This window comes from Sus scrofa, chromosome 5, assembly GCF_054392235.1.
Source record: "Sus scrofa isolate SSC_HxYL_T2T_F1_AM1 chromosome 5, Sscrofa_HxYL_maternal_Yorkshire_Landrace_v2.0, whole genome shotgun sequence".
Classification (NCBI taxonomy): Eukaryota; Metazoa; Chordata; class Mammalia; order Artiodactyla; family Suidae; genus Sus; species Sus scrofa.
The window spans coordinates 81,607,607-81,635,183 of record NC_139387.1 but is presented as its reverse complement, the minus strand read 5'-3'; the positions used below and the strand labels follow the sequence as shown (position 1 = coordinate 81,635,183).

The 27,577-nt window shown below is 39.3% G+C and overlaps 1 protein-coding gene across 14 annotated transcripts in view; it reads left to right on the top strand.

Moving 5' to 3' along the window:
• Nucleotides 1-27,577, top strand: part of ADAMTS20 (ADAM metallopeptidase with thrombospondin type 1 motif 20) — a 210,223-nt gene that overhangs the window by 99,061 nt on the left and 83,585 nt on the right. For 5 of the 14 annotated variants that reach the window (XM_085024338.1, XM_085024337.1, XM_085024340.1 and 2 more), the window contains 11 exon segments: nt 8,666-8,811; nt 10,005-10,186; nt 10,285-10,421; nt 12,882-12,999; nt 15,488-15,583; nt 17,025-17,191; nt 17,349-17,478; nt 23,738-23,864; nt 25,406-25,616; nt 25,757-25,921; nt 26,661-26,825. In XM_085024338.1, coding sequence (XP_084880464.1) covers nt 8,666-8,811; nt 10,005-10,186; nt 10,285-10,421; nt 12,882-12,999; nt 15,488-15,583; nt 17,025-17,191; nt 17,349-17,478; nt 23,738-23,864; nt 25,406-25,616; nt 25,757-25,921; nt 26,661-26,825 — 1,644 coding nt within the window. 14 annotated transcript variants of the gene reach the window in all.

Below are 27,577 nucleotides of genomic sequence, written 5' to 3'. Positions count from 1 at the left end.
TTCTTATCTGGTTGCTGTAACTAGGAATTCCAACACTTCGTTGCATAAAAGTGGTGAGAGTGGATGTTCTTGTCTTGTTCCTTGACTCGTCTTAGAGGAAATGCTTTCAGCTTCAAATAGGATTTAGCTATGAGCTAGTCATATGTGGCCTTTATTTTGTTGAGGTATGTTCCCTCCATACCCATTTTGTTGAGAGTTTTTATCATAAGTGGATGTTAAATTTTGTCATAAGCTTTTAAAGCATCTATTGTGATGATTGTGTGCTTTTTTTTTTTTAAACTACACTCATGGCATATAGAAATTCCCAGGTCAGGGATCAAATCTGAGCCACAGCTGCAACCTATGTCACAACTGTGGTATACTAGATCTTTAAGCTACTGCACCAGGCTGGGGATCAAACCTGCACTGCCATAGAGACAACACCAGATCCTTAACCTGCTGCACCACAGCAGGAACTCTGATCATGTGCTTTTTATTCTTGAGTTTTTTATATGATATATCACATGAATTGATTTGTGAATATTGAATAATTGCACCCTTGGGATAAATCCCACTTGATCATGGTGTATGATCCTTTTACTGTATTATTGAATTCAGTTTGCTAATATTTTGTTGAAGATTTTTGCATCTATGTTCATCCGTGATACTGATCTGTAATTTTCTTTTTTGTGATATCTTTGCTTTCTGTATCAAGGTGATGCTGCCCTTGTGGAATGAATTCAGAAGTGATCCTTCCTCTGTAATTTTTGGAATAGTTTGAGAAGAATATGTATCAGCTCTTCTTTAAATGTTTGGTTTCACTTGTGAAGCCATCTGGCCCTGGGCTTTCATTAGTCGGGAGGTTTTTTTTTTTTAATTGCTGATTCATTTTCATTACTAGTGAACTTTATGAACTGATACTTTTATATTTTCTCTTTCTTCCTAACTCAGTATTAGGCTATTGAAAATTTCTAGGAATTTACGCATTTCTTCCAGGTTGTCCATTTTATTGACGTATAATTTTTAGTAGTCATCTCTTATTATCCTTTGTGTTTCTTTGGTATTAATTATAATTTTTACTTTTTCACTTTGGATTTTATTGCATCCCTCATTTTTAGCCCTCCTTTTTTCTTAATGGATATGAATAAAGTCAATTTTGTTTATCTTTTCAAAGAACCAGCTCTTGGTTTCATTCATCTTTTCTATTATTTTTTTAATCTGTATTATTAATTTCTTCTTTGGTCTTTATGACTTCTTTCCTATACTAACTTTGAGTTTTGTTTTTTGCTTTTTATTTTCTTTTTAGGACCACACCTGTGGCATATGGAAGTTCCCAGGCTAGGGGTTGAATCAGAGCTGCAGATGCTGCCACAGCAACATCAGATCCAAGCTGCAGCTTGTGGCAACACTGGATCCTTACCCCACTGAGAAAGACCAGGGATCAAACCCACATTCTCATGGATACTAGTCAGGTTATGAACTTGGTGAGCCACAATGGGAACTCCTGTTTTTTTCTTTTTTACTCTAGTTCCTCTAGGTGTAAGGTTAGGTTGTTTATTTGAGATTTTTTTTTTTGAAGTATTGCTACAAATATTCCTCTTAGAGATTTTGAATTGTTGTGTTTTCATTTTCATTTCTCTCCAGGTATTTTTTGATTTCTTTAGTGATGCATTGGTTGTTTAGTAGCATATTGTACAGCCTCTATATGTTTGTGTTGTTTTGCAGTTTTTTCCTTGTTGATTTCTTGTCTCATAGCATTATTGTCAGAAAGGATGCTTGATATGATTTCAGTCTTCTAGGTTTTGTTGGTTGCTGGGTTCTGCTTTGTGTGGAGGCTGCTGGCCACTTGTGGGTGTAGCTGGGTTCTGACACAGCTGGCTGCACAATCAGGGGAGTCTTGGTTTTCATGCTGGCTCACTGATGGGTAGAGCTGTTTCCCAGGGTAGCTGATTGAGGGGCCCAAGGTATCCCCGAGCTAGTGTCAAATGGCTAGTGTATAAGGATAAAGCAAGGGCCAAGGGCACCCCATGGTACTGGCCTCCTTGTGGGCAGGCCAGGATTTTACACAGCTGGCTTTGGGGCCATTGTGCTCCCAAGGTTGGGGGTCCTTAGGGCCCAGGGAGTTCAGGAGCTGGTACCTGCCCACTAGTGGGTGAATTTGGCCCCAGGGCTAATGATGGCCCATGGTGGGTGGTGCTGGATTTTGGGGTCTCCAGCTATAGAGCCTGGGGTCCTAGAGCTGCTGTTAGTTTGCAGATAGGTGGGCTAAGGTCCAGGAAATCCCTGGGCTAGTGCTGGTCCACTGGTGTGTTGAGTCTGGTTCAGGTCTCTGACTACAGGGCCTTGTTGGTCCCCTTGGTGTGGGCCAGCAGGTAGCTGGCCAGTGACCAGAGGATACCAGAGCTGGTGCTGCCCCCTGGTGGGCAAGCTTTTTCTAATGGCTGGTTGTAAGCTCTGGGGCCCTTGGGGCTAGTGCTGGCACACTGGTGGTTGGAAGCAGGTCCTGGACCCTCTGGTGGGCAAGACCAGGTTCTGCATTGGTTGGGGTCTCAGTGGGTTCTGTGGCATCAGGCCTGTTGGTGGATGGCCTGTGTTCCCTCCCAAATAGCTGTTTGGTGGGAGGCGTCCCAGGTCTGGAGCCAGCAGGCCAGTGGGCAGGGCCAGGTCCTGATGTTAGTAAGCTAGTAGAAGGATTAAAAATTGGTGCTTGCCAGTACCAGTGTCCTTGTGGTAGGATGAGCTCCTTAAAAGGGCTCCTACCAGGGTCTGTGTTTCCAGGGTGAGTCCCAGTTGCTTTTTGCCTCTCTGGGAGGCTCTCCAAGATCAGCAAGTGGGTCTGACCCAGGCTTCTTTCACATTCCTGCTTCTTCCTTAGATCTGGGGACATCTGAGATTTTGGGGGGCCTTTTAAGAGCGGAGTCTCTGTTTCCTACAGCCCTCCGGTTCTCCTGACAAGAAGCCATGTTGGCTTTCAAGGCCAAACATTGTGAAGCTCATCTTCCCAGGTCAGGACCCCCAGGCCAGGAGCCTGATGAGGGTTTGGACCTCTGTCCTTGGGGAGAACCTCTGCAGTTGTAATTATCCTCCCCTTTGTGGGTTGCCTACCTGGGGGTCAGGGTCTTAACTATATATATACTATGTTCCTTCCCACCCATCTCCTTGCGGTTCCTTCTTTATATCTTTAGTTACAGAAGGTCTTTCTGCTTGTCTTTGGGTTCTTTTCATCAGTAGTTGCTCCATAAATAGGTGTAATTTTTGTGTGCCATGGGAGGAGGTGAGCTCAGGACCTACCATCTTTGTCTCATCTCATGCTGTTCTTCATTTTAAAGTAAATGAGACTATAGAGGATACCCTGTTGTGGCAAAGAGTGAGTTGGTCAAGCTTCTGTGCATCGACATAATGTTTTTGAGTTTCGTTTATGTTATTATGTTATTGTGTAAATCAGTACTTCATTCCTTTATGTTGCAGTGTAATTCAACTGTACTGTAATTTTTTTTTTTTTTTTTTTTTTAGGGCCATACCTGTGGCATATGGAAGTTTCCAGGCTAGGGGTCGAATCAGAGCTGCACCTGCTGGCCTACATCAAAGCCACAGCAGCGTGGGATCTGAGCTGCGTCTATGACCTATACCACATCTCACAGCAATGCCAGATCCTTGACCCACTGAGTGAGGGCAGGGATTGACATCCTCATGGATACTAGTTAGGTTTGCAACCTGCTGAGCCACAACGGGAACTCCCCATAATTTGTTTATCATTCTTCTGCTGATGGGTATTTGGGTCATTTCCAGTTTTTCAGTTTTATAAATAAAGCTTCCAGGAGCAACCTTGGATAAGTCTTCTTGTGGACATATGTTTGCATTTCTCTTAAGTAAATACTTAGAGTAAATACTTAGAATAGAATTGCTGGATCATAGGGTAGGTGTGTGTTTAACTTCATAAGAAAGTGCCAAACAGTTTCCCAAAATATGTGAACCATTTTAGACTCACCAAGCAATGCATGAAAGTTTGAGTTGCTTTGCATTCTTTGCCAATTTTTGTTATTGTTAGCCTTAACAAAGCTTTAGCCATTCTCATGGGTGCAAAATAGGATTTCTTTGTGATTTTAACTTGCCTTATCCTGATTATTATCAGTTTTGAGCATCTTTTCATTTGTTTATTAGCCACTTAACTATTCCCCCAGTGAGATGGTATGGAAAGCATGGGTGCTGGAATTCAAGGTCAATGTGATGAAATATTGAGACCTACTTTAAAGCCCATGTAGATTAAAAGCAGAGGTGGCATTTGGGGTAACACATGGATCATAATAATATAAATTCACTTTAAAAAATTAATTGAAAATAGTGAACCCCTGTCCATTAGCCATATTCAGTATTAAATGGACTGGATGTTTATTTAAGAAAAATTTAATCAAAGTCCTGTAATTTTGCTTTAATACTCTCCTTTAGTTTCTTCTTTTTGTGATTATCTTACATGTGAGACTGTGTGTTAAATGCTTTTAGTAGCAGATCCATTTGCATGAAGACATGCTGAACCCACCTGACAAGGAGTTAATTTTACTGCTTGGTAAACAATATCACATTCTTTTTCATGTTCTGATCTCTCAGAAATAAATAAACATGAAGGGAACATGCAAGGATTATTTAATGTGTCTGGAAGGTGCCCCCACAGTTTACATGAACAATAATATAGTCTACTCCGATATTTTTGTTTTTATTTACTTCTAATATGGCTTTCTCTTATTGAATGATTTGTTTTGATGGAGGGACAGAGGATTCTTCCTGCGAGTAAACTTGGTGATGGGATTAAATCATTCAACAAAAATTTATCAAGGACCTGCAAGATGTTAGATTCTATTCTAGGTGCTCAGGATACATCAGTGAACAAAAGAGAAAAAGTCTCTGCCCTCCGACCCTCGGAGCTTATATTCTAGTGGGATACTGCAGTATTACCCACAATATATATAAAAGTACCATGAACAAGAGAAATAGAGCAGAAGAAGGATTGGAAGTTGGGTAGCAGGAGAGGGCAGATTGCAATTTAAAATATGGTGGTCAGGAGTTCCCATCTTGGTGCAGCGGAAACGAATCTGACTAGGAACCATGAGGTTGTGGGTTTGATCCCTGGCCTCGCTCAGTGGGTTAAGGATCCGGTGTTGCTGTGAGCTGTGGTGTAGGTCACAGACGTGGCTCGGACCTAGCGTTGCTATGGCTCTGGTGTCAGGCTGGCGTCAACAGCTCTGATTGGACCCTATCCTGGGAACCTCCATGTGCCACGGGTGCAGCTCTAAAAAGACAAAAGACAAAAAAGTAATAGTAATAAAATGAAATAAAATATGGCAGTTAAGGTAGATCTTATGGGAAGTTGCCTAATGAGCTGTTTTAAAGAAATTGAGGAAGCTGGCTATGAGGACATCACAGAAGAGTTAGTTCTAGGCAGAGGGAGCAGCTAAGCTCCTAAACCCAAGTGTTTCTAGATTGCTCAGGGAGGAGCAAGGAAGACATTTGAGCTGGAGTGCAGTGAAAAGAGAGAGAGAGAGAGATGTGGGAAGTTACTGGAAGAATATGATGTAGGGCCTTGCAGGCCATTGTGAGAATCTTGTAATGCTCCATGTGAGATAATCGAAGGATGTGAACAGAGGAGTCACCTAATTTGACTTAATTTTAAAGTCATATTAAAAAAGGATCCACAGAAAAGAAACTCCTGGACTTGGAGAATAGGCTTGTGGTTGCCAAGGGGGAGTGGGAGGGAGTAGGATGGATTGGGGGCTTGGGTTAATAGATGCAGACTATTGCCTTTAGAATGGATTAGCAATGAGATCCTGCTGTGTAGCACTGAGAACTATGTCTGGTCACTTATGATGGAGGATGATAATATGAGAAAAAAATAATGTATATAGGTATGTGTAACTGGGTCACCATGCTGTACAGTAGAAAAAAAAATAATGTATTGAGGAAATTAAAAAAAAAAAAGATCACAACCATTCTGGCAAAACTGTTGAGGCTAAATTGTAGGGCCTTAGAGTAGAAACAGAGGAGATCTACTCAGGGAGCTGTTGATAGAGATGAGAAGTGATGGTGGCTCAAACCAGCGTGAGGATTAACAGTCAACTTTGTATGTGTTTTTGAAGGAACTAGAGCCCTTGCTAATGTATTAGACATGGACTGTTAGAGTAAGAAAAGATAGGATGATGAGAAGAGATAGAGGAGGAAGAGATAGGTTTTTGCCTCATCAGTTGAGATCAACTCAAAAGATTTTGAGGGGGCAGGGCAAGAGTTGTGTTTGGGGTATGCTATATTTTAAGTGGTTATGAGACACTCAAATGAAGATTTAGAAGCAGCTGCCTACAAAGCCTGGGGTTCAGGAGAGAGATCTGGACTAGGAGCAGTTGTTGACAGAGAAGAATAAAGGACCAAGGTCTGAGCCTGGGGACATTAAGAGGTCAGAAAGAAAAAACAGTAAAAGAAACTACACAAGTGAAATCATCAAAGATAAAAGAAAGCCAAGAGTGTGTAGAGCCCTGGAAAACAAGAAAGAACATATTAGAGAGGAAGAAGGATTAGCTGTTTCACACACTGCTGAGTCAAGGAAGACCATGGCTGAGAACTGGCCATCCATCAGTCATGGTGTCCTGGAGGCTACTGGTGATGTACCATGAGCAGGTTCACGAAGGGTGGGGTGTGAAAAGTCCCTGGCTGGGATGGGGCAATGAGAGAGAATAGGCAGAGGGGGTTAGCCAATGAACATAGGCAACTCTTTCAAGGAAAAACAGGACAGTAACTGGTGAAGGAAGTGAGATCTAAGAAAAGTTTGTTGTCTTTAAAGGAAGAGAAATAAGAACATGTAAGTTAAAGAGAATGAGTTGAGTATTTATCAAACTCATAAAGAACCTCTTCTTTTTTAAAAATTTCCAATCAGGAGTTCCTGTCATGGCTCAGTGGTTAACGAATCCGACTGGGAACCATGAGGTTGCAGGTTCAATCACTGGCCTTGCTCAGTGGGTTAAGGATCTGGCATTGACGTGAGCTGTGGTGTAGGTTGCAGACGTGGCTCGGATCCCACATTGCTGTGGCTCTGGCGTAGGCCAGTGGCTATAGCTCTGATTCGACCCCTAGCCTGGGAACCTCCATATGCCATGGTACGGCCCAAGAAATGGCAAAAAGACCAAATAAATAAATAAATAAATACAATTTTCTGATCATTTATTAATACACTATTATAAAAAATGATAACAATTAAATGAAAAAAAGACATTCAAAGTGTTAGCCAACTTTTCCTGTGGAAAACAAAATGGTGATTCTTCAAAAAGATTAAAAATAGAATTTTATGACCCAGCACAGACACTTCTGGGTACCAAAAGAATTGAAAACAGGGCCTCAAAGAGATATTTGCACACCCAAGTTCATAGTTGCATTATTCACAATAATGGCAGTGGAATATTATTTAGTCTTGAAGGAACTTCTGACACATGCTAACAACAGGGATTAACCTTGAGGAGATTTCTGCTAAGTGAAATAAGCCAGTCATAAAAAAGACAAGTACTATATGATTTCTATTAAGATATATGGAACAATCAAATTCATAGAGACAGATTAGAGTGATGGTTGCCAGGGGCTCAGGGGAGGAGAGAACGGGGAGTTATGGTTGAGTGGGTAGAGGTTCAGTGTGGGAAGATGAAGAGTATTGTGGATAGATGCTGACGGTTGCACAACAGTGTGAATATTCTTAATGCCACCGCAATGTACACTTAAAAATGGTTAAGATAGTAAAGTTTATGTGAATTTTACTACAGTTAAAAAGAAAACAAGTATAAGCTAATTTAAAAAGTATTAGCTTTCATAGACAAGATGGCCATCAAAATTTCATAAGGTTTTCTAAATACTTACTCTCAATTTCTGTCCTCATCTTCTCCCAGACTGACAGTGACTAGGTTAGAGACCAGATCTGTGCATGGGCCACATTTTGATTAGCATGCAGGTAGTGGAGACTGGAGCAGTGATGATGGAGGAGAGATGGGAGAATTACTGGAGTGATGTTTGGAGGTGTGAAAAGAGATGAGATTAGTGCCCAGTAGAAGGGCTGACTTCGGATTTTTCATGTATACTCATTGGCAGGAAGGCTGAGTACTGGGCACAGATGCTGTTGGGTGGGTAGAAGGGGTGATAGGAGATTGTGGACAGATTCAGCTGTAAATTTCCATTTTCTTGATGAAAGCTAGGAGCAAAAAAGTTATTTTTGAGACTTTAGATAGAGTAGAAAGTTAGCTACTTTCTACTAGCTAGAAAGAGTGATAGATGATGAGTGATGATGGGTGAGTGATAGATAACTTCGCATGAAAAATAGAAGCAAGGATGTATACTATATTAATCAAATTTTTGTTTGCTTCTTTTCCACTAATATTTTTCATTAAGCTTTCCCCATGTGTATAGGTCTTCCCTCTCCATCGAGACTAAATCTCACAGGCAAAGTAGATTTCCTCTTCCTTTTTTGCATTCTGTTGATCTCTTTACAGTTATTCAGTAGATACTCCGGAAGTATAAAGTGGTGTCAGAGGTAATCTCATTTCCGAATTGGTAACATTTTGCTTAAAGTTATATATGTTTTCTACTGATCTTTGTGCTCTTATTGTTGTTGCGATGTTCTAATCAGATAATGCATGAATCATTTCTTTCTGTGTTATTTTTATAGCATTGCCACCATGGGCTATGTGTAAACAAAGAAATGGAAACACGTCCTGTAGATGGCGAATGGGGACCCTGGGGACCTTACAGTTCTTGTTCAAGAACATGTGGAGGTGGAATCAAAAGCACAACCAGGCTCTGTAATCGCCCCGAGTACGTCTTTTTTATGTCACTGTAAATTAAGATTATCTCAAGGCACCAGAAAGTAAACATCAGTTTCATTCACTTCTCAAACTGGAGGTCAGTCTATAAGTTTCTGAGATTCAGAAAACTTCTGGAATACTTTAAGCCATATTACTTTATATCTGGTAGATTCAGACCTTAAAAAAAAAAAACTAAATTAAAATAATCTTTAGAATTTGAAGTAAGACAGCCATTTCCTTTCTTTCTTTTTGATTTAGTGTGAATCTGAGAAATGCTTGTAAATAATGACAGTCATATAATGGCATTTTTACTTTTACTGTTTCTGTTGAGAGATATTGGCCCCTTTCAACTCTGTTTTGGCCTTCCTGGATAAAATACATTGTTTCACTACCAGTTTTTTAACTATTTGGTATAATTTATCATGTCATATTTTCTTTCTCTTCTTTTCATGTTACAGATGCTTCTTTAAGCTTGAATGAGCACTGAAGCCTGGGTCCTGCTCACTAAACTATTTGAAATAATCTAGGGATTACATAAAAATTTTCAAATAATGTTTCTGTTACGATGTGATATATAAATTGATAATAAGAATTTTAATTCAGACATGTGACGTACTCTGAATAAAATTCTATTTAGTTTGAATTTTAGAATAGGTAAATCATGCTATAACTTTGTATATTCAAAAAAATAAAACACTGTCGCAAGAATTTTCATTTTCCAGGATAAATTGAAATAGAGATGGGTGGCTAGAGATTGATACCAAACTGAGCAATAAGTAGGACAAACATAAATATTTCTTTTAAAATTTAACATGATATGATTCTCCTTTCTTTTCATCTTTGGCACTCTGTGTGTGTTTCCCCCCACCCCAGAAAACGAACAAACACTTGTTCGAAGTGTTAAAACAAATTCCCATCATTAGTTAGCTCCTTGTTAGTTAATCTAGTCATGAGTAAGATATCATTTTTGCCCTCCGAGCAACAGTATTCACTTTAAAGTAGATTTTCTATAGTCCATTAACCAGAGAATCGCTTAACAACCATGTCACATACTCCTGTTAAAAACCGAAAAAAAAAAAAAAAAAGAGTTAGTGGGACATCAGCATTTTTTCCAGATCCTGGAAGAGCAAGGAACAGTTGTAGAAGTAAATGGCAGGAATACTATTATACTGATGTGCTTTAAAATGTAATGAATTTGACTAGGCCAAGAAACGGAGGAAAGTACTGTGTGGGCCGCAGGATGAAATTTCGATCATGTAACACTGATTCATGTCCAAAAGGCAAGCAAGACTTCCGTGAGAAGCAGTGCTCTGATTTTGATGGTAAACATCTGAACATCAATGGTCTTTCCCCGAATGTGCGGTGGCTTCCAAAGTATAGTGGGAGTAAGTACTGAGAATATTTTTTTCATGTCAACATTTTTGAGACACAGAAACACAACAGCTGTGTTACTCTGCACCCCAAATTTGACTTTTTCTGACAGTTGCCATAAAAGATCGTTGTAAACTCTACTGTCGGGTCGCTGGAACCACTAGCTTCTACCAGTTGAAGGACAGGGTTGCTGATGGTACTCCTTGTGGAACCGAAACGAATGACATCTGTGTTCAAGGCCTGTGTCGGGTAAGTGCATGCATTACCTTTAACATGACTGTCAGAATACTATTTTCCTTCTATAGCTCTACCCAAGTGTTGCTTCCATGCCTTCAGTACAGGCTTGTGAATTTCAGGGCGGCATCCTTTGCTGCTGCTGTGCTGTCTCTAGTGAATATGGTTAGGAGCCATCCTCCATCACCGGGAGTGACTCACAAAGCACTCATTGCTGGTTTTATTTTGCCAGTGGTTCTCAAAAATCAAGATGAGGGACAGGATTGGCTTCCTAACAAGTTAGAATGTATTAGCACCCAAGGGTTGGAAAGACCTTTTGCTAATTCAAACATGCCCTTCCTTGCTGACATATTTTCCCTGTATGTTAGAAGCAGTGATGTCTTCTCTCTTCCCATTCTCTTACTTTTATGTACCTTTGACAACTATTTACTGAATATCCACCAAAGGTCACATCCTGTTCTAGTCACCAAGATGAAGAGATGGAGCAGACCCCCTACCTCACTCATGGCCACAGATTTGTGGAAGAGATGGGTACACTTAATTAGAATGCAGTGCTCTGGGGTCACCTTCAAGGTGGCATGAGGACACTGTAGAAGGAGTGTCTTATTCTGTGGGGAGATGGATAAAGGATTTGAGGAATGCTTTTGGAGGGTATGAGTCTTGAGCTAATTATCAAGATGAGTGGGTTTTAGAAAGGAGAAGAAGTGAGGGACCAGAGTTGGAGGTAGCTACCAGTTGATGCTTGTTATGTGAAATTTTTTCTGAACTCCTTGGCAATCCCTAGGAGTATTTGGAGTTAAACAAGAATGTGATTCGATTCACCTGTTGGAATCTTCGTGATGTACTGGTTTCTTAGGAGATAGGTGGGCCATTCAGCAGGATTCTAGGTGAGAGCAGATGAGCCCCCGAATTAAGGCACACAAATTACAGATGGTCGTCTTAAAAATGCATGCTGAGTTTGAGAACTAAGCTAGTGAATGCTGCCTAAAGAGTTCAGATGTCATCTTGTGTACTCATTCCTTTCATTAAGTGGAACCTTGTAGGACCAATTACTTCTCCCTGTAACCCAGCATCTATTACTGGTTACCTAGGTGATAAAGGCCTTGCCTCCAAAGGGCTAATGAGATGTTCAGAGAAACTGATAATAATTTACACATTGGAAATAGCTTAAATACTAGAAAAAGGGTACTTGGTGGCCTGAAAAAAGTTGGTTTTTCTAAATAGAAGAAAGTCAGTTACAATAAACAAATATGACAGGTATCTGTACATAAAGATGCATACTACTTTCAGCAAATATCTGGATGAAACTTTCATGTGGAAATATGTGCCTTGTGAATAAAAATTCATGAGGCTAATGAAGTTTTCTTACTTTCCTGATCACTCAATTTAAAGGAGTTGCTGCAGCGAATGGAGAGGGCACCATCTACATGGTGAGGAGTTACACTTGTTCTTTCAAAGACTGGGAGCAAACCGTGTCCTTTCACTGTTATTTGTGTTTTCATTCTTTTTTGCAATACTGTTTATCATGCTGGATGTTAACTAAAAAAATAAATAAATTATTTCTTTCAAATATACTCCATTTCTTTCCAGGCATTTTAAGGTCATGAGTTTAAAAAGTGAATCACTTGTAACAGCATGGATGGACCTAGAGATTATCATACTAAGTGAACTTAGACAATGAAATTCAAACATATGATAGAACTCATATGTGGAATCTCAAAACAGGATACAAATGAACTTATCTGCATACTAAAAACAGACTCACAGGCTTTGAAACAAAAATTTATGGTTACCGAAGGGGATAGGTGGGAGCAGGGGTAGGTGGCCTGGGGGCTTGGGATTGGCATATGCATACTGAGGCATATGGAATGATTGGCCAGTGGAGACCTGCTGTATAGCACCCAATGTTTTGTGATTATCTTTGTGGGGAAAGAAAATGAAAGAGAATGGATGTGTGTATGTGTATAACTGAATCACTCTTGTTGTAAAGCAGAAATTTAAATCAACTGTAACTCAATAAACTTTTTTTGAAAAGTCCATCATGAAAGACATCTTTTTGTAGTTATTGTAATGGGTTACTTTTTGTCCCTTTTGAATGACATGTCTTTAAAGAGTGATTTTCAAATGATGGCTGTAGGATCACTGTCAGTGATTTGCTGACAATGTGGATTCCTAGGATTTACCTCCTAGGGTTTTCATTCAGAAAATCTGGGGATCTGTCTTTTTAAATCCTGGTTCGTGTGAGTTTGATGCAGGAAGTGTGTGGATGACCCTTTAAAAACACCTCTTTTTTCAACTTGTAAACATATGTGAAGATCCTGATGTACAACAAGATGAGTAGATATTCTGAAAAAAAATCCTGTAGTCTTGAATCTCCTATTAACTGAAAGAATATTTTTGAAAAGAACTCTGTAAAGTACAGTCATCTTCATCAGTCCTCTTTGTAACACTGATTGTAACTATTGTGTTTTGAAGCAAGCTGGCTGTGATCACGTGTTAAACTCCAAGGCCAGGAGAGACAAGTGTGGAGTGTGTGGTGGGGATAACTCGTCATGCAGAACACTGGCAGGTGTTTTCAACAGTGCTCACTATGGTAAGCTGCGTATGTCTTTTAGTTTTCTCTTTGGATCTAATACTGGAGTATATAATGTAGAAATAATAGTAATGGCTCGTTATGGTTTTATCTATTTTGTAACTTGATTCAAAATGATTAATTATATCTTCTACCAGATGCATCATTGAATTAATGAATTTACCTGTGCTAGATGAGTCTGATTCTTAAAAATTCATTAGGGACATTTATTAGAGTAAATCTAGTATAATTTGACAATGAGGTGTAAACAGTCCCCCCCCCCGTTAATGAAATGTTTTTATTGCTGTTCCTGTAATCTGAATTGTACACATTTATAATTTTTCCAGGAAATTTGCTTTCAATTATTTTAAATCATTTGAACACACACTTTTTTGTGTGTGACCTACCCTCTTGTGTTTCCTATTGTTGTTATATTGAAGCTGATTGACGGTGAAGAATGAAACCATTCACTTAAATATTGATTTGGAATTAGCATTACGTTTGATTTTTCAGGAAATATTTGGATTCCAGATATAATTGATCTTTGGCAACAGCTTCATTTTTCTTCAAAATTATTATAAGAATATAGTATATCAGATATTTTCCATTAAATTTTCTGAGAATACATTTTTTCTGTTTATGGTAATAAAATCAGCCCTTTAAAACTTTTCTTGCAAAATAAAAATGTATGTTTATTTTTTGGCTTTAAATTGTATTCACATGTTTTTGAACACAGTTGTTTGTTAGTAAGAATTGCTTCATTAAAGCAATATAATTTAAAACACAATTTGTGTTTTGATTCATATGAAAACTGTTATAGATTTAATACTCTGATTATTCTTATGAATCTTAGTTACTAGATAATTTGACATTATTTTTCTAGTTGTTATGTTTCATAACTAATGGCACACATTTATCAAAGTCTGATCTGTATTCACTGAGAAGCATTTTTTCTTCTGTAGAAAACCATATGCACCAAATGGGACCATATATTTAAGCTGCCAAAATTATACTAAGAATTAATCAATTTGCAAATGGAAAAAGATATTAAAATCAAGTGCTGTATCTAGTCACTTGGGATGGAGCATGATGGAGGATAATGTGAGAAAAAGAATGTGTATATATATGTGTGACTGGGTCACTTTGCTATGCAGTAGAAAATTGACAGAACACTGTAAATCAACTATAATGTAAAAAATAAAAATCATAAAAAAGAAATTATAAATATTTATAAAAATTTTAAAAAACTCAAGTGCAAGGTCTGAATAGCATTTGTCACATCACTGCCCTCTGGTGGTGGACTGCATCTTGTCACATTTGCAAGGCCTTGGAATGCTCTTAAAAAAATAGCAAAGATAAATAGTGGAGGTGGTAGGAATATTTTGTAGTGAAAAAATCATGAGTCAAAATTATTTTTGTAGGTTTATAACCTAAAACCAACATGCAAGTAGTGTATGCAGACTTGTATCCAGACTCAGACCGTTTATCACTTATGTTTAAATGTGATGTCTTAAAGAGATATACATAAGGCTGCTCTAAAAACATGAAAGGTAATCTCATATCAAGGTTGCAAAATTAAGCTCTTTAAAACCTTCCTCTTCTTAAGATCATTCCATATTTATCAAAGTTGGTAATGAGCAAAATTTCAACTCCTTTTGTTTATGTATTGCACAGAAGAGGAAAATCCTAATAAAGAAAAGGAAAAACTTAGAATAACAGCACTACAGCAAAATTAATTGTTGATTTAAAACCTGAGGGTATTTGGGAAATCTATGTAACACGAGAGGTTTTAGTGCAGGAAAATCATTCTTTCTTGAATAATGTGTACTTAATATAATGTTTTCTCATCTTTTGAGCAGTGTCAGTGTTGTTGAATTTGGTCTCAAAGCAGAAATTTTCATTTTCTTGAATAAATTTTTTACTTTCTCTTGGAAACTTGTTAGTAGACTTTAAAAAAAATAGTGTAATGTAAAATTTGGGGAGTAGCTGTAGGGGTTACTGCTTACACTGAAACCTAAAAGCTTAAGAAAAATATTTCTCTTTCATTATTTTGCTATTCACTGACTGTGTACACATATAACAGTGACCAATGGTTTTCATATCTCATGGATTTGTGACTAGCATTTGGAATCCTGCATCTTCTGCCCATTAGGTAGCATAAAATGTAAAATTATTGGGCAAGTTTTAAAGTGAATATGTGTATTAAAATTTCAGCAGCTAATATCTTAGCTTCATTCTTATTCTATATGCAGAATTTTAAAAGTAAGATAAACTATAAAATGCACTTTAAGAATCCCAAACTCTGTCTACTTCTAGAGAGCAATCTCCTTTTCTTAATACTTAGTCATTTGTATAAGACATTGATTCAAAAAGAATAAGCACTATATCATCTTTCAAAGATAAAATGAAATTAAGTCTGAGGATGCCATTCAACATTTTCATTCAGCAGTACTAGCCTCTAGGCCATCTGCTTTTTCTGAAAGTTAACAGATATAAAATTATATTGCAGGTTATAATGTTGTTGTAAAGATTCCCCCTGGAGCAACAAACATTGATATTCTTCAACACAGCTATTCTGGAAAACCAGAAGATGACAATTACCTGGGTAAACACTTTTAGATAAACAGCAGCCAGTGTGTGGTTTGTGTGCAGTTTCATGGAGGTCTGTGCTCGTAAATTCTTCGACGGCAAGAAGAGCCCCTTGGACAAACATGCCATTTCAGTTCATCCAGAGCTTAAGTCATCTCACTTCCTATGTGTGTTTTCTTCTTGAGCTGCGTAGTATATCCTATTTTAAAATACTGAACTAAATTATGGAAAATAACTTTTGTTCCATGAGGGTGTTTGAGGTAACCAAAGATTATATTCAGTTAAAGTTGAATGTGTATTTAGGATAAAACACTCCTCTATCTTTATCTAAATTAAAGGTTTATACCTTTAATATAAAGAGGTCTTTACCTCTTTGGGGTTGAACGTTTTAAAGAATTTTCTTAAATGTGTTTATCATGTAGCAAAAGTCTTTAAAGAGAATTTTTATAAAGCTCTTGTGTTACAGAAAGGCAGAAAGAAAACCATGGTTTCACATTTTTAGATGTTAATGATTATTGTCATAGTATATGTCCTTTAGCTATTTCTAGTCTATAATTTCAGTTGTTATTTCTTATTTATTTATTTATTTTTATCTTTTGCCTTTTTAGGGTCGTACCCACAGCATATGGAGGTTCCCAGGCTAGGGTCGAATCGGAGCTATAGCTGCCAGCCTATGCCACAGCCACAGCAACGCCAGATCTGAGCTGCATCTGCGACCTACACAATAGTTCAAGGCAACGCCAGATCCTCAACCCACTGAGCGAGGCCAGGGATCGAACCCACATCCTCATGGATCCTAGGCAGGTTTACTAACCACTGAGTCACGATGGGAACTCCTGTTATTTGCTTTTAGACTTAAAGAGTTTCACTGATACTCAGAGATAAAAGAAATGCTTTACATTCCTTTTCTATCTGTCTGATAAATACCTTAATATTGACTTGACTGTAATTCACCAAGCTGGAATAGGTGGTGGTATAGAGCTGATAGTGAGAAATACCTGCTTCACCTTAATGAAATGTGAAATATTGGTTCAAGTAATCAATGCTTGTAACTGGGAGTCTGAACCTACAGTGAACAGCTCATCTCAAATTAAACTGGGTATTATAGAATCATTTGTAAGAAGAATAACCAGTTAATGGATACAGGTTTTCCTTTGGGGTGATGAAAAATTTTCCCACTTCTGTGCATCCCTCCTGTAGCTGGATGCCTTATGGAAGATGATCTTCTCAGAAAGAAAAGTTATAGGGTGAATTTATTTTCGTGGCTCTGGCGGATTTACTGAAGTTTCCCTCCTGAGAAGTTGGCTACTGCTTTACAGTAAAATAAACTTTATTTCCTCCATAGTAAAGGATATTTGCCCTCTCTAATTTCAAGAAGAGGTGAATTGTAAACGTTAAAAACATCTCAGTACTGTTGGTTGTTTTTTCTATTTCACAAGTGTTATATCCTTTCGCAGCGTTATCGGACACTCAAGGGAATTTTCTTTTGAATGGGAATTTTGTTGTGAGTATGTCCAAAAAAGAAATCAACATCCAAGGAGCTATTTTTGAATACAGTGGTTCAAACAACTCGATTGAAAGAATTAATAGTACTGATCGGCTGGAAGAAGAGCTTGTTTTGCAGGTAAGTTCTCAGTCGTTGCTAGGAGGAGAGGACATTTTAAACCATATTTGTAAACTACGATGCTTCAGTGCTTTGCATTGTTATTAAACATAAAATGATGCTTTTAAGCATCTGTCCTTTATGAATTAATTATATGCTCCTTTGTATTTTTATTGAGGTTTTGTGTGTGGGGAACCTCTACAACCCTGATGTTCGTTATTCCTTCAGTATTCCCACGGAAGAGAAGAGCGATCTGTTCACATGGGACCCATATGGACCATGGCAAGACTGTACAAAAATGTGTCAAGGTACCTGGTATTAAGTAAAAGAGACAAAAGTTTCGAGTGTGCATGCCGTTACAATTTGGGGTGCCCTTGAGTCTGGCTGCCCGTGGAATCCAAACACATATACCACAGAGACTGCAAAGGTCTCCCATCTTCTTCCTCTTCCTATTGGTCTCCTCACATAGTCCCCTTTCCTTTCACACCCTCCCTCTCTTTCTCGCGGTCCCAGAAGGGTTTAACTAGGACTCTGTTGCCCAGTGAAATACCCACCTTCTTGTCCATTCCCCTCCACACACTTCCCCAACCGCCAGTCTCTTTCTTTTAATGGTGGGGCATCAACATTCTTTCATGCTTTTATTTCCCATCCCTGACCACAGGAAACGTGTTTGTACTGACTGATGAGTAACTGAAAGGAGCACAGAGGGAGATGGAAAAGCAGCACCATTTACAGTAGGGAAGGCAAAGGAGGAGACCTGTGTCTTTGGGCATTCTATACGTCTATATAACAATTCTATAGTTGTATGGTGCTTCCTTTGTTGAAATCAGTAAATGGTTATTGAGGGACTACTTTGTTTTGACTTATTAAGGCCTTGATTTTGCATTCAAGGTTTTTTTTTGAATGATTTTTATTTTTGCCATTATAGCTGCTTTACAGTGTTCTGTCAATTTTCTACTGTACAGCAAAGTGACCCAGTCTCACACACACACACACACACACACACACACATATATTCTTTTTCTCACATTATCCTCCATCATGCTCCATCAGAGGTGACTAGATATAGTTCCCAGTGCTCTACAGCAGGATCTCATTGCTTATCCACTCCAAAGGCAATAGTTTGCTGCATTCAAGTTTTAAAGTGTAATGGATGAAACAGAGGCATGAGTAGATTATCTTCATTTTAAATGACAAAAGCAAGGCTACAGGTGTGCACAGAGGAGACCCCAGGAAAGATGGATGGAGCAGTTTGAGGAGGTGAAATGAGAAGACATATAGAGACGTTTGTGTAGAATAGAAAAGTAGAGAGTTCCCATTGTGGCTCAGTGGATTAAGAACCCAACTAGTATTCACGAGGATGTGGGTTCAATCCCTGGCCTTGCTCAGTAGGTTAAGGATCTGGCATTACTGCAAGCTGCAGTATAAATGAAAGTGTGGCTCGAATCTGGCATTGCTATGGCTGTGGTACAGGCTGGCAGCTGCAGCTCTGATTTGACCCCTCGCCTAGGAACTTCCATATGCCATTGGTGCAGCCCTAAAAAGACAAAAAGAAAAGAATGGAAAAGTAGTTTCCCGGGGGACTAGAGCTGAGGTTTGGGAACTAGGGGCACATGAGTCAGAGGAGAAGCAGCTCAGAGCAGTATGGAAATGAGCTGAGAGAAGGTGGATGCCTGAGACAGTGACCACAGATGATGGGAACGTGAAGGACATTTTAATCAACTGATCTCTAGGTGCCCAAGACTTGTATTTCATTCAGAAAAAGGCACAAACTTGGTCCACTGGTGTCCTGACACTGGTGCCCGGATGATGACGTGGAAATAGGCATTCCTGCCTGAGGGGAGGAAAACGGAAGTAGATGATGGCAGGCTGCCCGGGACAAAAGCTGGAAATCTGAACAACGCTCTGGTAACACAGACAAAGGAGAAATTCATTTTGACAGGAGGATTCTAGATATGCTTTATGGAAGAGAATTGCAGTCTGAGAAACTGGGACTAGCATTCCAGCATAACTGGGAAAGCTCTTCTGTGGCCCTAGCTATGGGAAGCTAGGATCAAATCCAAGTAACAGGAACATTCTAAACTGTGGGGAACACACCGCATAAAGAAGAATAAGATCCTAAGTGAAAGGTTGGATGAGGCATGCTGAGATGGTTTGGGAGTCTGCACCCGGAAAGGTCACTGGAACAGTTGTGTGCTGGGGCAAAGGGGCTATTAATTAATTCAGTCACCACCAAGTATCCTCTCATTATAGTTCCTTTCGATGTGTGTGTAACATTTGCTTTCTGTATCGCGAAGTGTCCTCAGTTTTGTTGACCTGTCGCCCTGTGTACTGAAAATGACCTGTCCCCAGATACTTTATGAGCACCATAACTTTTGTCTTCATATTTGGAAGCACATTTTTCAATGTACCGGTTTCACTTTGCCTTTCCTTTTTCTCCTCTGTCACCACCCTGGCCCTCTTCTCTCGATCTAACTTGGCTGGGTTGCTTTTCAGGCCTGTTAGGCGGCTGTCGTCACGTCCTTCCCCTCCTTTGCCATCCCCAGAAATTCTCTTCCGCTTGCTTCTGTGTTGGATTCCCTGGGTTCTAAATCCCAGGAATTCCTCTTTTGATTTCCCCACTGTTGGCGGTGGGGGGTTGGGGGAAGGGCCGGGGGTTGGGCCTATTGCTCAGTACTTTCCTGAGAAAAAGAGGTGGTTTGGGGAGATCTTTCATATCTGAAAATGGCATTATTCTGTCCTTACACTTGATTGAGAGCTTGGCTCATATAAAATTCCAAGTTAGATTATTTTCCTTTAGAAGGTTGAAAAGCTTGTTTCTGGCTTGTTTTCCAATTCCCTGTGCTCGTACATGACACTTCTTGGTGTGGAAATTTTGTATCTCCTCTCCTTAATTCTAGCCGTGTAAAAACGTCTGGGTAACATGCTCTTTCTTTCATCTATTTTCCCTAGGTAATTAGGATGCCATTCCAATTTGGAAATATAGATTCTTTGACTTGAAAAGTTTTATGCACGATTTCTTTGACAAGTTCTTCTCATTAAATTTTCTCTTCTATCTTTGTAAAACTTGTATTGTTTGGATATCCAATCTCTGGATTGATCTCGTATTTTCTCATTTCTTCTCCAAATGTACATGGTTTTCTTAGTGTTTCTTCTCATAACAGCTTGCTTTTGTTTTCATGGGTGCCATACCCATGTCCTTGAAAGTATTGATCAGAGTTCGTAAGTTTCTCCTCCCTGACATATCTGTTTCATCTTAGTTTTATTTTGTGTCTGCCTTATTTTGGTCTTTTTGTTTGTTTTAGTGGCTTTCCTAAAATGCCTACTGATCCTTCACTGTTTGTTCATATTTAAGACTAAAATGTTACTTGAATGTCCTATGTGGTTTAGACAGGTCAAGCCTCATTATAATGTAATTGGATCACTAAGTTGCCCTTTCTTGTATCACTGGGGGAGAAGTCCCAAATGTCGTTGTCAGCTGACCTGTTTTTGGGCTGAAGAGTTTTCTGAGAGAGGAATCTTCCAATATTTTCGTGGTCAGTGAGATGGCTAGAGAAACCATAAAAGTTAGCTAGGAGCCAGAGGGGAGGAGAGGGCAAGCCCTGGGGGCTAGATCTCCTGACTCATATAGAGACTTCTACTGAATCCTCCTATTTTCAGTACCACTTCCCCAACTTCCCTCAGCTGTGTCTGTGCCCTGAAATTCATCTTCTGTAGAGCTTTGCTGTCCGGTATGATAGCCACCAGCCACATGTGGCTAGCCCACGGAAATATGGTGTAAGTGAATTCTGAAGACTTCGTATGAAAAAAAGAATGTAAAAGACATCATTAGTAATGTTTATATTGATATGTAGAAATGATCCTATTTAGATATTTTGGATATTTGTATCTTTTTACTTTTTTTTTTTAAAGGCCACACCTGTGACTTATGGAAGTTCCCGGGCCAGGGGTCAAATCTGAGCTGCAGCTGCAGCTGCGGACGTACCCGATAGTCACAGCAACTTGTGATCCAAGCCACTTTTGTGACCTATGCTGCAGCTTGTGGCACCACCAGATCCTTAACCCATTGAGTGAGGCCAGGGATTGAACCTGCCTCCTCACTGACACCATGCTGGGCTCTTAACCTGCTGAGCTACCATGGGAACTCCTCTTTTTTACTTTTTAATGTTTCTACAAGTCAATGCCAACTTAATATATGTGGTTCACACACTGTTTTTATTGGACAGTGCTGCTCTCAACTAGAAGGTGGGAGTTTGACCATTCTTCATAAAGACTCCGTTTTTTTCAGGCCTACGCTTCACACATTCACCCCTTCAGAAGATCATGGTCTTTTTGGTTCCTGGGCTTTGCTTGGATTCTATGGCACTAATGGTTTGTTTCTTACTTTCTTCCTCCGCAGGCTTAGGTTTCACTCGCTTGGCACTGCGAAATAGCTATTTCCATCTTCTTTTCATATGTAGAATTTCCTTTCCTGGCCTGCTGTGTTTCCACATTTGTTCTCCTTGTTCTTCCAGGTTTTTGGCTTTTCAAAACTCCTTAGTTATCTCAGATGGGATTATGCAGAGATAAGCACATATGTTCACGTCTAGCTGACTCAAAGTACCCCCTTGGACTTTGATGAAACAGATTTTGATTGTGTTGCTGCTTAAACTCTGTTCTGTCTCCTCATTGGAGAAAGTGCAAAGCTCAACCTACTCCAGCCCTTTTGGCTTACATTCGTTTGCTTTCACTGTGGTTACAAACAACCTCCACCTCTCAATGACTTAGAACAACAGAGGTTTATTTCTCACTCCTACTATGTTTTGGCTTCTGTTGGGTATGACCCTACTCTAGCTTGGTATCTGTGTCCATATCATTTTTCAAAAAAAAAAAAAATGAATAGACCTTACTTCTTAAGGGCAGTTTTAGGTTTATTGAAAAGATGAGCAGAAAATTCCTATGTTCCCCTCCTTCCATCTCTCCACACCTCTGTTCCTCTATTACTAACATCTTGCATTAGAGGCACATTTACTACAATTGATGCACTGTTAGTAACTAGAGTTTATAGTTTACATTAGGGTTAGCTCTTTGTGTTGGACATTCTGTGGGTTTTGACAAACATATATGACACTGACACAATATTACAGTGTCATACAGAATACTTTCGCTGCCCTAAACATCCCTCCTTCCACCCCTGCTCAAATCTGTGAACACCAGTAATCTTTTTATTCTCTGTCTATGCCACCTTTTTCATTCATGATTCCAGGCTGAAAGATCAGCCTTGTCTAGGAAAGGCTGTTTTAGAGACAGAGGGAAAAGGGAAAGAGAATTGGCCAAAGCATGCAGCGCTTAAAGATTGAAATTGGTATAGGTCTCATCGCATTACAGGTGATTGGGATAAACCTGATGTCAACGGGGCAGGGAAGTCAGCTTCTCTTACATGAAGATAAATAACATTGTAGCAAGTGGAGATGAGTCATTTTCTTACAGGGAAAAGGGGAAGCAAATAGTGGGGAACAGTAGTCTAGTGTACTATACGTCATCAGCACCAACCCTGGCAAGCCCTCCTTCCAGCTGTAATGAATTGCTTTCTACTCCACACCTGTCCCACCTTCCTTATGTCTCCTTACTAAGCAAACTCCTCAATCTTTCAGGATTCTTCTTGCTTATTATAGAAAGTCATTCCTGTCTAGATCCACATCTAGCCTATGTTGGAATTGTTTTCTTTCTTAGCTGAATCCTTTAGGCTGTGAGCCAGAGTACATAATTGTGGAACATCCAGGTATGTGAAATAACAAATGCTGGAGGAGATGTAGAGAAAAGGGAACCCTCCTGGTGGGAATGTAAGCTAGTACAACCACTGTGGAGAACACTATGGAGGTACCTTAGAAAACTATACATAGAACTACCATATGACCCAGCAATCTCACTCGTGGGTATATATCCGGACAAAACTTTCCTTGAAAAAGACACATACACCCACATGTTCATTGCAGCACCATTCACAGTAGCCAAGACATGGAAATAACGCAAATGTCCATCAACAGATGATTGGAATAGGAAGATGTGGTATATATACACAATGGAATACCACTCAGCCATAAAAAAGAACAAAATAATGCCATTTGCAGCAACATGGATGGAACTAGAGACTCTCATACTAAGTAAAGTAAGTCAGAAAGAGAAAGACAAATACCATATGATATCACCTATATCTGGAACCTAATATATGGCACAAAGGAACCTTTCCACAGAAAAGAAAATCATGGACTTGGAGAACAGACTTGTAGTTGCCAAGAGAGTGGGGGAGGGAATGGGATGGGTTGGGAACTTGGGGTTAATAGATACAGATTATTGCCTTTGGAATGGATAAGCAATGAGATTCTGCTGTGTAGCACTGGGAACTTTATCTTGTCACTTCTGATGGAGCATGATAATGTGAGAAAAAAGAATCTATACATGTGCCATACTGGTCACCATGCTGTATAGTAGAAAATTGACAGAACACTGTAAACCAGCTATAATGAAAAAAAAAATTATATAAAAAAAATTCCTTTTATTTTTAATTTTCATGTGGTTTTGGCCAAGGTCTTCATAGAAGAAAAATTACCTGTGTACGTAAGAGTGATCATATGGTGGTGTCTGATCAAAGATGTGACCACCTACCACTTCCATTGTTGGTGACCGAAAGGTGCAACACAGACTGTGAACTAAGGTAAGTAAAGAGAAATAATGTGTAATGTAACTAGATTGAAGTTGATAAGTGAGGTGAGATGTAAAGCAGCTAGTGCAGTGCCTGGCATGGAGTGGACATGTAATTCATGTTTATCCTTTGTCCCTGCCCTTACAAGACCTGAGGCTCACCAATTTACTGTAAAACTCTCCAGTTGGATTCAATTGGTTTGCATTTTTTAATCAAAGTATTTGCCAAATACCAGTATGTAGGCCTCAAGATTTTGTGTAGGAAATAGAAACCAATGTATCTATAAAATAAATACAGGAAAACACCAATTTAAAAACCCATGGTTTAGAGAATTGAAACAATACATTTTGTAGCACTATTCTATAATTCCCACTGAACTCCTGAACCAAGAAACCTTTACGGGTTGAAGATTAGAGAATCGATAGATTAATTTCTCTATCTGATCAGTATTTTGTCCATTAAGCCTTGAGGAATGTGATCCTAGATCATGGCAGGCAAGTTTGTACTTTTACATTATTGTCATTTAATTTTTTCAGGATTGGTTTTAGAATGAAGCTAAGAGCAATGACCCCGTCTAGTAGGGGACAGTTAACATTTAGGGATGGGCCAGATCAGTCAGCAAGGATGAGGATTTTTACATCTTTATAGTGTTATTTGAAGATGTATAGTGAAAGGCTAGTGATAGAACGGCCTGTGTAAGTTGCATCTCCTGTCCCAGTACAATCCTTGAGTTGCTATTGGGATGGAAAGGAATTGCATGAATTCTATGCTGTGCTGCACTGGTGCACGCATACTGTCTGGAAGATTGCTGGACTATAATTGGGGCCATTTGCCTAAAACTGACAGATTTTACTTGTGGAAAAACATGCTTTCCCTGAAAACACATCTTAAAAGTAAATGACATGAATTAATGAGAAAATGTGTTATGCTTTGCAAAAAGCAAGTTTACCAACTTTTAAAGGCCTTATTTTCATTGATGTAGTCATATCTCCAGATAGTCCCTGATCCTCAGTCAAATTACTGTAGGGTTGTTGCCTGGGGGACATGACCTGATAATGAGTCAAATGTGTTTGGTTACAGTCTTAAATCTACCACTAAGTAACTGAGTAATCTTGATCTAAGCCAGTTGTTTTCAAAAGGTTAGGGGGAAGTTTGGGGTTCCTTGGACAACTCTCCAAAGCTACCCCCAAATACCTGGTTCCTGTCCCCAGGTTTCACTAGGCCAGCTCCATTGCTATGTATTTGGAAGGTAAGTTAGATTTTATTTGGGAAAAAAAAAAAGATATCTGACAAACGTCAGTAGTTTATACCGTTTAAATATACACCATCTGTGGGCTTCATTTTCTCATGTGTAAAATGAAAGTTGGGGTTCTGTGATCTCTAAGAAGTTTTCACCTCTAAACCAATCATCTAGCAAATATTTTAGGTGGCTTATCCATTGGTTCTAACAGAATTTTAATGATTGAATGATATGCATGAATTTCTATAAATCCATATTTAAAAATTTTCTTAATTGGCACATGTCCTAAGTGTAATCACATCATTTTTGGTAGGTGGCACATCACTGGCAAAAGTGAATGTTCATCCCTTTGCGGTCAAGGATATAAGTCGTTGGACATCCACTGCATGAAGTATTCTATTCATAAAGGACAGACTGTCCCTGTAGATGACCGCTATTGTGGTGACCAACTTAAACCTCCGACTCGAGAACCCTGTCACGGTGACTGTGTCTTAACAAGGTGGCATTATTCAGAATGGTCCCAGGTACAAATGAGGAGTATGGCTTCCTCGAAGTTGCTCCTTTTTTTCCTTCTAATTAAATATTGGTCACTCTACAGTCTAGTTTTGTTAAAACTGTTTTTTATTTTGTCTCCATTTGTCACCACTTTGCTTTTTTCCATCAGTGTTCCAGGAGTTGTGGAGGAGGGGAGAAGTCTCGAGAATCCTACTGTATGAATAACTTTGGCCATCGTCTTGCTGACAGAGAATGCCAAGGACTTCCCAGAGTGACGATAGAGAATTGCAATGAGTTTTCCTGTCCCCGTTGGGCCACTAGTGAGTGGAGTGAGGTAACCTTAAACTCATGAGGCTTAGAACTATTATAACACTTTGCAGGAGTGCTTTGCAATGGAAAACTTTATGTAATCCAAAAAATATTTCAGTTAATTATGTCATTTGGTAAATAGTTTTATTATCAAGGTAAGAAAGCATTTAAAAATAGATGGTGCTTAAACTATAGCATCTGGCTAACAATGTCATAACTGTTTATAACCATTTTTATAGTGTCCACAGTAGCCTTAGACACATACTTTTTTTTTTTTTTTTGTCTTTTTTGCCATTTCTTGGGCCACCCGTGGCATATGGAGGTCCCCAGGCAGGGGTTGAATCGGAGCTGTAGCTGCCGGCCTACACCAGAGCCACAGCAACGCGGGATCCGAGCCACGTCTGCAACCTACACCACAGCTCAGGGCAACGCCAGGTCCTTAACCCACTGAGCAAGGGCAGGGATCGAACCCGCAACCTCATGGTTCCTAGTCAGATTCGTTAACCACTGCGCCACGACGGGAACTCCGACACATACTTCTTGTAAGGTTACTTTTATTTCTGGAACAAATGGATGTTGCACTTGGATTTGGGTAGCAGATGTTTAGGGTGGGTGAATATGTCTGATTTTTCCCAGGAGTGAAGGGACAGTGTCATCAGGAAAGGTGTTTCAATTGTATTTGAATATGCATATTGATCATTGGATCATTTTGTTGGTATTTGTGCTGAGTAATATGGGAAATAATCTCAGCCGTATTCTTACAGTGTCTTGTTACGTGTGGAAAAGGAACAAAGCAGCGGCAGGTGTGGTGTCAGCTGAATGAAGATCACTTGAGTGATGGCTTCTGTGATCCAAGTACCAAACCTGAGTCTCTGAGACCATGTGAGCTTCATACGTGTGCTTCCTGGCAAGTAGGACCATGGGGTTCTGTGAGTATACGATAAGGGGTTTTTTGGTTTAATCCATCTTTAGAGAATGGCACAGAAGTTGTGGTATGTTCACTCTTTTAGTGGATGCATCTAAATTTCCAGGTTTTTTGGGAAAAGACTCCTCTTATTTGCACAATTTTGCCAGTTACTGGTAATTTTGTTGCAGTAAACACTCTAGCTTTGTTTTTCAATTCGCTCGTGTTAATCAAAATGCTACAAATTTTATGCTTTATCAACTTTATTGAAACCATAAATATTTTCGGGTTTGGTGTCTAAATTATTATCATTATTGTATTTAGAGTAGGCGTTGTTGGGAAGTTTTGCCAAAAAGGTGCTGGGAATCTGATGGCAACTTCTTATCCTGTGCGGGTTGCCATAGTGGCTGGGAAACCTTCTCTCATCTGCCTTTTAATTCTTTCCTGTGGTCCTCCTTCTTTATTCTTGGCAATTTACTTAGCATATTAAATAACATGCATATGCTAGTGTGATTTTGAAAGGTATTTAGTTTTCCTAAACTGTATTAACTCTTTACGATATTGGGCTTCTGTTGATATTCTTACATGATAACTATTTGGTTTGCTTCATTTGTTTTTGTTTTTTGTTGGCCATGCCTGTGGCATGCAGAAGTTCCTGGGCCAGTGGTCAGACCTATGCTGGAGCAGTGACAATGCCAAATCCTTAACCTGCTGAGCCACCACAGAACTCTATGACAGCTTTTTAAAGGGCAATTAGCATTAATAGTTGTCCATTTT